Here is a 12057-nt window from a genome sequence, read left to right as displayed (position 1 = left end):
TTCTGTACTTCATACAGGCAACTACATACTATTCGTAGTTTAAAAAGAATTGCTAAATGGACTTTTTAACATAATCACACTGTACTAGCAAAAAGAAATGGCTCTCAATGTTTTTAACATCATAATTTACATTTAAGTCAAACATTACATGAATAAAGGAAATATTTTTGGAGATTCTCAAGTACTATTGATTAAAAATACTTAATGCAGATCAGTCTTCCAGTAACATATTATGAGGCTTTGTGGTACCAATAGTAGACAGTATTCAAAAGAAAAATTAATAACTAGCTTCCCTAGGTATCATGGGGATTTGGTCCTCCATGAGGCCAAAATAGCCAAGGGTTCTAAATGAGTCAACATGATGTCCCCAAGTAAAATTACTTTCACCTATTTGCCTCTACATTTTTAGGTGTGATTCTCCTAATACACAATGTTCTTCACACTCTTTATCATTTCTAAAACCTGGAATGTGTTAGGAAGCTTACTCTCATCAAATTCATTCTATGAGCATTTGTCTATCCTGTAGCTCCTGTTAACTACATAATTTTCTATCTACTGACATTTTATTTTATAGTATTTTAAAAGTAGTTGCATGTGGGTATCTTTGATCTCCCTACCTTGACCATATAGACAAGAAATATAACTTTGATTTCTTTGGAATTCTTCTTAAATACTCAGTGCCATGTACAAAACTAAAAATATTGGTTTAACTGATTGTGTCCCCACCACTATTCTTTTTTAGGTTTTTGCAAGGCAATGGGGTTAAGTAGCTTGCCCAAGGCAAGTTAGGTAATTAGGTTAGGTTATATCAGTTAGGTAATTACTAAATGTCTGAGGCCTGATTTGTACTTAGGTACTCCTGACTCCAGGGCCAGTGCTCTATCCACTGTGCCACCTATCCACCCTCCACCACCACTATTTTTCAATGAATTCAATAAACTATATTACCTAATATCTTCTCCCTTTTAGGAAGAAAGATGAATTGGTACCTTCAACTTTGTTCTAGTTCTATTACTCCTTTAAAATATAATTATATGCAAGTATATCTCTCTAAAACTGGACACATCTACTAGGTATAATTCTAAAAAATTCTGAGGAAGATTTTGTACATAAAAATATTATGGGGAGTAGATAGGTGGCATAGTAAATAGAGCACTGACGCTGGAGTAAGGAAGATCTATTGTCTCACAAAAAACAAAAACAACAAAAGCAGAATAAAAAATATGACTTAAAAATATATGTACATAGTTCAACCAACTTTATTTGTGACTTCATGTGTTTATTACATTTTGAAGAATTCTTCATGCAGAAATACACACCCTTATACTATTTCACCAGCTCTTGAATATACTTTTCCATACTTGTCAAAAAGAAAAAATGGTGGAAACACTGTCTGAAAGTTCTAGAAGAAAAAAAAGAGAGAAAAGGGGTTTAAAGTAATTAGGCACATTTATTCTGTTTAAATGTGTTTAGATTACAATGAAAAGTAATTAATTCAATACAAATTAAGAATACCTATAATGTGCAAAACACTTTGCCAAATTTTGTGATGATACAAAGTTGTATAAATCAGGGTTTCTTCCTTCAAGGGACCTAAAGTCTATTGGAGGAGGCAAGACCAAGACCTAGGATATAGGATAAGGCTATTAAGATGATATACAAAATTTATACAAGATCACCTTATGGGAGAAAGCACCAGGTTGAATGATGGAATGGGGTGGGTTTGTGGTAGAGGGAGAAGAAAGAGAAGTCACATAGTACCATCTCTCAAAGGATGCTATTTTCCAGTTATTTTGAATGACCTTCTAACCCTCCTTCATTGTCCACATATTTTTCCTAGGTCTAAAGCAATCCTGAGTCCATTCAAAAGATTACATAAAGCTTTCTAGTTGCTATATCTTCAATGTTGTTTAATGTTTCTAGACTACAATAGTATATTGCTGATATGTCTTGAGCATTTCCAATTTTTAACCACTTTTTTTATATAACTTACTTTTTTACTCCACTGGAATTATGATTAGGAATATGGGGGGGGCTACATGGAGGCAGGAATTTCCAGAAGCTCTTCCCCCAAAAACTTCAAAAACTGTAAAATTATGACTCTAATCAAATTTGAGAGGGGCAGAACCCACAGAAAGCAAAACAATTTTCTATCCCAAGACAACTTGGAAGATCTTCAGGAAAGGCCAATGAAGAGAATGCCTGCTGGAAAAGAAGATAAAACAGCTCTCTGAAGAAAATAATTCCTTCAAATGTAGAATGTAGCTAAAGGAAAATAATGACTTGGTGAGAAATCAAGAAATAATAAAACAAAACAAAAAGAATGAAAAATTAGAAGAAAATATGAAATATCTCATTCGGAAAAAAAAAAACAATCTGGAAAACAGATCCAGAAGAGATAATTTAAAAATTATTGGGCTACCTGAAGTCATGCCCAGGAAAAGAACCTAAACTTCGTTTTTCAAGAAATAATCCAACAAAATTGCCTTGAGATCCTAAAAGTAGAGGGTAAAATAGAAATTAAGGAAATCCACCAAATATCTCCTGAAAGAGATTCCCCCCCCCAAAAAAAAACCTCCCAGGAATATTATAGTCAAATTCCAGAACTCCCAAACCAAAGAGAAAATACCACAAGCTGCCAGAAGGAAATAATTCAATTATCATGGTGCTACTATCAGGATTACACAGGATTTGGCAGTATACTACATTGAAGGTCATGGGGTTTAGAATATGATACTCTGGAAGACCAAAGAATCACCTGAAAATCAACTACCCAGCAAAACTGAACATCTTTTTTCAGGGGAAAATATAGACATTCACTGAAACAGGGGACTTTCAAACTTCCCTGTTAAAATAACCAGAGCTGAAGAGAAAGCTTGATCCGGACTCAGGTGAAGCATAGAGAGGGAAGGGCAAATTATGAGGGATTTAATGATGCTGCACTGTGTGTATTCCTGCATGGGAAGAAGATGCTGATAACTCATATTAACCTTCTTATTTTAAGAGCAGTTAGAAGGAACATATGTAGACAAGGCATAGGAGAGAGTTGAATATATGGAGTCAATGGGTGATAAAGGAATGTACCAGGAGAAAGGGAAAGGAGGAGAGTAGGCTAAGATATTTCATGTAAAAGAATCCAGAAAAATCTTTTGCAATGGAGTGGAAGAGGAGGAAGTTGAGAGGGTAGAAGGGAGCCTTCATTCACATCAGAAATGTCTCAGACAGACAAATTCCTCAGAGAGGAAAAAACATACATACTTAATAGGGCACAGAAATCAAACTTACCCTAGAGGTTAAAGGAGAAGAAAGAGATGGGAGGAGGGTAATACTTGATAGGAGAGAGAAGATCATGGGAGAGGGTAGTCAGATATAATACACTTCCTTTTTTTCCTTTTTTTTGTAAGGCAATGGGATTAAGTGGCTTGCCCAAGGCCACACAGCTAGGTAATAATTAAGTGTCTGAGGTCTGATTTGCACTCAGGTACTCCTGACTCCAGGGTCAGTGCTGTATCCACTGCGCCACCTAGCCACCCCACAACACACTTCTGAGAAGGGACAGGGTAAAAGGAGAAAAAGAATAGAATATATGTGAGTGGGGAAGAATAGAAGATAGGTAAATACTGTTAACAATAACAACTGTGGGAAGAAATATTGAAGCAACCTCTCTGATGGACTTAACAATAAAGAATGCAACCTATCCCAGAGACTGAACCAATGTGTCTGAACACAGAGTGGAGGACACTCTTTTCCCCCTCACTCATTTCTCTTGAAGTTTCTCTATCTTTTTGAGTGGAAGGGGGTTTATGTTTACTTTCACAACAATATTATTGTAGTAATGTGAAAATAAATAAATCATAAAAATATCATAAATATTTTACTTTGGGGATATTTTCTTTGAATATTTTCTCAATTTTTGCAGTGATAAATTGGGCAGCAGAGGGAGAGTCATCTCTGAAGTCAGAAAGTCTTCATTCAAGTCCCAAATTTGACACATACTGAATATGGGAAACCCTTTGTAGCAACTTTTTAAGATTATAAATTATAGAGAAGGTAAAGAATTTCTTACCCATGACAATGAAATTAGAGCTCCAGGCCCTAGACCTTTTTAATAATCTTAATTCTGAACAGGGTTGAATTTTTTTAATTGCATAAATACTTTGGAAATCATTTGAGTATCAACTACAGAAATCCAAAAGGGACAAAACATGAAGGTACTCAGAGTACTTCACTACGTTACAGCACTGCCCCTCCTAATATTTGGAACCAGATCCATGATTTGCTCTGTACAGGAAACTTTCAATATATAGGAAACTTAATGCTGATCATCAACTCTAATCTAATTTGGGGTACTGGGAGGTTTATCAGGGGTTGGTGGGACTTGTATCCAGGCTCTTCTGTGGTTAATGTGAATCCTTTGTCCACTATACCATACTACCTGTCATTCCCTATTATATATAATAGCAATATTCAACATAGTTTTAAAATGAAGTGAATCTTCATTTGAAAATATCCATTCCCCAGGACTTACTAATTCCTTTTCAGAATACTAAGATGCTTTTATGTTAAGTTCTTGAAAATAAAATTGAGGTGGCCAGCATGTTCTTTACTCCTAAGAAAATATTCCAAAAGTGGGATGGTAGAGAAGTGTGGTAATATTTCCATTTTACCTCTATTGTTTAGTTTCATGTTAATGCTATAGTCTACAGATAATTGGGTATGAACTGTCCAGAAATCCCTTACTGTCTTGATACTGGGTTTTTTTTGGGTTTTTTTCAGTTTGAATTAGTATTTTCTTACTCAGGAAAAACAGTGAATCAACTAGTATTTGCTGTGAGAAGAGGGGGATACGTGTGCCATAAGGCTTAAGGAAAGCTTGAGCTGATCACCACATGCTTCAGATTTGATTCTCAAGAAATGCAGGTCATTGTGATAAGATGATGTGTGTTCACTAGTAGCAATAAAACAATCTGTCCTGTGTTTGCATTGTCTTACTCAAAAATAGATTTTTCTCTCTTTCTTTTTTTGGAAAAAAAATGAAAACAAAACCAGCTTTTCTGTTAAAATAACTTCATCAGGAGAAATAATTAGAAATGATAAATCTAAATACTGCTGAAGTTCTCATTTGCCAAACAGACAGCTTTTACTATTAGGATGCCCAGCCAAACACAAATAATCCACTGCCAAAATGAGCTCCTTGGGACAATTTAGGAGTCTTTTGAAGTGAATGGTATTTTGAGCTGGAATGAAGCCCAGGTTCATTTTCTAACCCAAGTCCAAATGACAAAGAGTAAATTTCCTGTGCCCCTCACCCCCTAAGTGTAAGATTACTTTGGGCTGAGCACTGCACTGTTTATCTAGTTATCCCAAGCTCTTTTACTAGTTACTCACAACTGGGCATTTAAGCAACTGGCTAGGATGTTAAAAGGAGGAAAGGTTGGTTCTCCTTGAGAATATCTTGAGAAAACTTCCCAGAGAGGAAATGAGAGAAAATAAAAACTTATTCTATAATCCACTGTATATGCAAACATTTATTTTAGACTTTACAAATAAAGGTTTGAGGTTTAAAGAAATCAAAAGTTTCCCTTTAAGGCTAAAAAACTAATGACCTCCAGTTGAGGTGGCTTTTTTTATCTAAAAAAAAATTTCAAAACACTTGGAACTCTGAAATCTTCAACTGATCAATCACTCACTCAGTTAAACAAATATTTACTAGGTGTAGTGTTTATTATGTGCCAAAAACCATAATAAGCACTGGAGATATAAAGTTAAAATAGTCCTTGTCTTCAAGGACATTGCACATTCAAAAAAATCAAAACATTCTCTCATCAGGGTTAAAGTGTTTATTTAGGGAGGCTTCTGGAGCAGAGTGAAAATAGTGGAGTGTGAAATCAGCAAACTTCCAAAGTTTTTCCATACACAACATTAAATGAAGCATCTATCAGACATTAAAGCTATAGATCCTACCAAAAAAAAAAAAAAAGATCAAAACAAGTTCTCAACTGTAGACATTGTGAAGGATCTTCAGTGAAGGTCTGTCTCTTCAGGGCAACATGGAAAGCAATGTCCAGCTAAGTGGGATAGTGGAAAAAACCAGCAGGAGACTACTAACCACAGCAAAGCCATCAGGGAGAGTACTAACCCAGACAAAGTTGTAACCCTGGGATCACCCAGGCAAAAGACTAGATTGGGTTGGGAACAAACCACTGCATAGGCAGGGCCTGGTCATAAAAGATGAAACAAATCTCTGCAGAGGCAACACCTGGGTTGCAAAGGCAATATCTTGGCCAGAGATTAGCCAAGGATTAGATCCCCAGCACAAAAAGCTTGAGTCTATACTCCTTATTCTCCAGAAACAGAGCTCAATAATCAAAATGAGCAAAAAATACTAAAGGAGTGCTAACCATACAAAGCTATTATGCAGATAGAGATGATGAAAATGCCATCTCAGAAGAAAAAAAGCAGTAACAAGTTACCTACATGGGAAATTTCAAAGGAGTCTATGAATGGGACTCAAATCCAAAACCTCATAAAAGAGCTTAAAAAAGAATTTTAAAATAAGAGAAAAGGAAGAAAAAAAATGGAAAAAAGAAATGAGAACAATGCAGGAAAATTATGAAAAACTGACCAAAGTAATCAATCCTTTAAAAGTAAAAATAACCAACTAGAAAAAAGAATGTAACTCTTCAAAAATCAACCAACTGGAAAAGGAATGCAACTCAGCAAAATGTAAATTTAACCAACTGGAAAAGGAAACACAAAAACTAACTGAAGAAAATAAAACTCTAAAGATCAGAACTGGACAAATGAAAACTAATGAATTTATGAGACACCAAGATTCCACTGAACAAAATCAAAAGACAGAAAAAAAATTGAATATATAAAGTAACTTTTAGGAAAAACAAACAATCTGGAAAATAGATCCAGAAGAAATAATTTACAAATTATTAGTCTGCTAGAAAGCCTAGATCAAAAAAAGGGGGGGGCTGTAAAATATCTTTCAGGAAATTATCAGGGAAAACTGCCCCAATTTAATAGATCAGGAAGACAAAATAGTCCTTGAACAAAGACACACAACAGGCATGGTTAGATGGCACAGTGGATAGAATATCAGCCCTGGAGACAGGAGAACTTGAGTTCAAATATGGCCTCAGATACTTAATAATTACTTAACTGTGTGGCCTTGGGCAAGTCACCCCATTGCCTTGCAAAAGTCAATACATATACACATACATTATTCATATACATGTAAATATATATGCATACGTGTGTGTGTGTGTGTGTGTGTGTGTGTGTAGAACACCTCCAGAAAAAGACTCCAGGATAAGAACTCCAAGGAACATCATAGCCAGATTCAAGAATTTTCGAATAAAGAAGAAAACACTGCAAACAGCCAAAAAGAAGCAATTTTAATACAAAGCATAATCAGAATTACATTGGACTTATCTACTTCAACATTAAAGGATCAAAGGGCCTGGAACATGATATTTAAGAGGGCAGAGGACCTTGGATTACCATCTGAAAATTCAGTATATTCTGTCAGGGGAAAAGATAGATCTTCAATAAGGTAGAGGACTTCCAAATTTCCTGATAAAAAGACTAGAAATGAACAAAGAAATCGATCTTCAAATACAAGACTCAAGAGATGCATAAAAAGGTAAATGGAAAGGGGAAAAAAACACAAATGTTAGTCAAGAACATTAAATTGAATTCAGCACTACAAGGGAAGATAACACTTGTAAATCTTGATAATTGAATTTCTTTTATATTTCAAGGGTTGAATATAGTTGAAGAGATTAAGATATGGGTATGGTTGGTTCTTGTTCATTATGAAAGACCACTAAAATGACATCACTATGCTTGAGACAAATTACAGTGCATGGGACTGTAACTGATGAGGTCGATAAGAGCACAGAATGCTCTACCACAGGTTGGATACAAATAGCTCAGGTAAACACCTGGGGTGTTTACTCTAAACTTGTGCATCTCAATATTTTCTTTAAGCTATTTTAATTCTGCCTTGTTCATAGAGCTCAGCACTTTCTCTGATGAGAGCATCCCATGCTGGGCAATCCTGTGACAATGTCTCCCATATCTTAACATCAATTCTAAAATTCTTTTTTTTAGGGTTTTTTTTGCAAGGCAATGGGGTTAAGTGGCTTGCCCAAGGCCACACAGCTAGTTAATTAAGTGTCTGAGTCCAGATTTGAACTCAGGTACTCCTGACTCCACAGCCGGTATTCTATCTACTGCGCCACCTAGCCACCCCCAATTCTAAAATTCTTAAGAGAGACTTTCAGTGTCCCAATACTTAGTACTTAGACACTCTATAATTAAATCAGAAGTGACTTTACTAGATGCCTAGTGGTTTGTAGTACAATGGGGCAGAGGATGGAAGAATCTTTCTTATCAAGTAATTGGAAAAATAAAGAGATTGGGAAGTGATCTTGTCTTAATCCATACTTTAGTAGTTAATGAGGCTTTTAGTACCATAGTTGGGGTGATAAAGGAACAGAAAGAGAGTGTGTACTCAATACTTTGATTAGCAAGGACTGTAGGGCTATGGTTGTAGTACTATAGAGATGGAAGGAGAGAGAGACATTGAACATGAAAACATCAGGAAGAGATTTTGCTTTGCTTGATGCTTTGGCTACAATTGGAGGGAGTATGCTGGGTGGAGGCATTAATGAAATGATTGGACTTTGCATAATGCTTTGACTCCTGAAGATTGTGTATCCATGGAGGGTACTTGAAAAGGGGGTAAGATATAAAGTGATTAAAATTTGATGTGATTCATGACTCCTGAGCAGCATATTTCTAGTGAGACTGAGGAGGGGAGGGTACTTAGGGACTGTTAGGCAATGTTGCTTGCAATCAAACAATCAATCAACTTTTGAAAATAGTACTTCTAGGGGTGGCTAGGTGGCACAGTGGATAAATCACTGGCCTTAGAGTCAGGAGTACCTGGGTTCAAATCTGGGCTCAGACACTTAATAATTACCTAGCTGTGTGGCCTTGGGCAAGCCACTTAACCCCACTGCCTTGCAAAAGTCTAAAAAAAAAAATAGTACTTCTCTCAGGTTAGATAATACCAAGTGAAGAGGCACAAAGACCCAATATAGTAGAGAGAAAGAAGGAAGGGTATGAAGACTGAGTACATCCTACTCAATTGGTTTGACCCAGAGTGGGAATATGTATATTCCCAACTGGGTTTAAAAAAGGTATCCTACCCTTCAGCAAAGTTTGGGGGGGGGGGAGGGGAGAAGGAACTGATAAAAGGGAAGGTGAAGGTATAAGTGAAAGTAAACTTGAAGATAAAATTTAAAAGAAAAGTTAAAGGGAAAGGGGAGCAAAAACATTGGTGAGGAAGAATAAGAGGAAAGGAAAGAGCAAAGGAAAAATGGGAAATGATAGCAGAGGGAAATACAGAATGAGTATACTATGTTCACTTTTTTAAAATTTCTCTTTTACTTTTCCCTCTTATTCCATAAATATGTATACCACAATTTGTTCAGCCAAACCCCAATTGATGGATATGCATTCAATCTCTAATTCTTTTGCCTCCACAAACAGAGCTGCTGTGAATATTTTTGCACAAGTGATGTTTTTACCCTTTTTTCATGATCTCTTCAGGGTATAAACCCATGTGGTATACATGTTATGGAACACTTCTGCTCTGTTTGAAACCAGGAGGGATGGGAATTCAGAGAAGCCTGAAAGGATATGCATGAACTGATGCTGAGCGAGATGAGCAGAACCAGAAGAAAATTGTACACTGTAATAGCAACATGGAGGTGATAATCAACCTTGATGGACTTGCTCATTCCATCAGTGCAACAATCAGGGCCAATGTGGAGGTATCTCTGTATCCAGAGAAAGAATTGTGGAGTTTGAACAAAGAGCAAAGACTATTGCCTTTAATTTCAAAAAAGTTATCTTATGAAATTTTGCTATCCCTTATATTTTATTTTTTTCCTCTCAACACATTCAACTTAGATCAATGTATACATAGCATGACAAACTGACTTCTGTGGGAGGTGGGGGGGAGAGGGAAGCAAGATTAGTGGAAAAATTGTAAAATTCAAAAATAAATAAATAAATTTTTAAAAAAGAAATAGGCTTATATCTTATCATTAGGAAGACTGAATTACATATTTGAATATGAAAAGATTTTCTGTTCTCATGTAAAACATGAATGTAATTTGCTTCTCTTAAAAATTAGATCACAGTCAACTTTTGCTTCATTGACATTATAGAATGCATTATAAATTATAGTTGATCTAAAATCATTTCCATTTGGCTTTAAAATGCACTGTTTTGCATTAATATTTAAATATATACAATGTTCTATCTGGATACTTAAAGCACTTATAACACAATAATAAAACTACATTGTAAAGGCACAAGATAATTTTTTTTAAATACTCCATAGTCTTCTCTTTGCTTTACTTTTTGGTCTTTTTTTTCCTGAATTTAGTTTTTCTTTCCTTTCATATATTTTATACCTTTTCTTCCCTTTCTTTTCCATTAGCCTTTATTTTCTCGTGAAACTTGAAAACAGGGACCAAAGAATGTGACCATTTCCTTCATATCTATTCAATTCCAGAGAACATCTCTTCCCTCCATCTGTAGCTCTGTAGGGTCTCAAGACCACATAACAAGAGGTCTCTCACAGGATAAACTGATCATCTCTAATCTCATCACCATAATGCTAATTCAGTCTTGAATACTCAGATAACTTTCCTTTTCCTTCAGTCTCCTTTTCCCTCTGATCTGAGGCCTGGAGGGTGGTGGAGTGATTAGATTAATCCCACTACCTTCTTTTATATATAGGGCTGACATTGGACTTCCAGATTTCTCTATACAACTACAGCTCTTCTTGGTTCCAATGCCCTGCCAGGGCCAATTTGAATGGAGGTCTTCTGGCCATTCCCTTGTTCTCTCTGCAACACTGCCTCTCCATAGTTATATTAAATTGTTAAAGGAAACAATGCCAATTGTATATGAGAGAGGGATGGAAATGGAGAGGACAGAGAAGAGACAGAAGGTGAGAGGGAAGAGACAGAGGACCAGAGACAAGGACAAATTGGCAGTCATCTAGTCCAACACAAGAGGGAAATACTTGGGCTAAGTAATTAAACAGGATGTATATGAAGTATCTTCCCCTTCTAGTTAAGTGTCTGGTAGGATTTTAGAAGTTTGACTGAAAAGAGTTTAAGGGTGATATGTTACCATGATCTAGGTGGAAGATAATTATGGGGAACATTCTTTCATTTACTCAACCAGTATTCAATGGACATTTCTTCAAGACACAGTGTTAGGCATGCAGGAGGATATGAAGAAGATTGTTCAGTGGTGCTTAGAATTCAGGGGTTCTTCAATACTGGGGTTCATGAGTTTATACAAATGCTCATATTTACATATGTAATTACTTCAATACAATTTATTCCCTTTGTCAAGTCAAATCAACATGTATTTGTTAAGAGCCTACTCTGTGCCTGGCACATTTCTTAGTGCTAGGAATACAAGAAAAGGCAAAACAAACAAAGAAGAGTTCACAGTCTTGTGGTGAATACAATCTGTAAACAACAATGTGCAAATGAGACAGGAAAGGTTTGACAATCTTAGAAGGCAGGCACTTCTATCATTGGGAAACGCTTCCCCATACCAGTGGAATTTTAGCTGGGACCTAAAGAAAGACAGGAAAACTAGGAAAGATATGAAGGGGAGAATTCTGGATAGGAACAATGTATAGAGAGAGAATTTGCAGCATCCTGTGCAAGTAATGCCAATGAGATCAGTGTCACTATCTCAGAGTAATCTTATGAATTATATTTCAAGGATTTAAAAACATTACTCTGAGAAAAAATCCACAGGCCTCACCTGACTGCTAAAAGGATCTATGATACAAAAAACTTACAACCCAACTTAGATAATGCTATAAAAATGATCAAATGTGGGGCCTTAAGGAAGTTTATGTAGGGGGAAAGGAAGAACAGGCTGAGAAACTTGACAAACTAGTAGAGGACTTTGAAGCAGAGAATGAGAATCTTGAACTTG

General features: G+C 36.0%; 1 protein-coding gene across 1 annotated transcript in view; it reads right to left on the bottom strand.

Moving 5' to 3' along the window:
• Positions 1-1241: 1241 nt before the first annotated feature.
• Positions 1242-12057, bottom strand: part of SPATA17 (spermatogenesis associated 17) — a 289180-nt gene continuing 278364 nt past the window's right edge. The window contains exon 10 of the mRNA XM_074222685.1: positions 1242-1402. Within this exon, the coding sequence (XP_074078786.1) occupies positions 1322-1402 (81 nt within the window). The 3' untranslated portion in view covers positions 1242-1321. The remainder of the gene's footprint in view (positions 1403-12057) is intronic.

The sequence above is a fragment of the Macrotis lagotis genome, chromosome 2, assembly GCF_037893015.1.
Source record: "Macrotis lagotis isolate mMagLag1 chromosome 2, bilby.v1.9.chrom.fasta, whole genome shotgun sequence".
NCBI lineage: Eukaryota > Metazoa > Chordata > Mammalia > Peramelemorphia > Peramelidae > Macrotis > Macrotis lagotis.
This window is presented reverse-complemented; position numbering and strand designations above follow the sequence as displayed.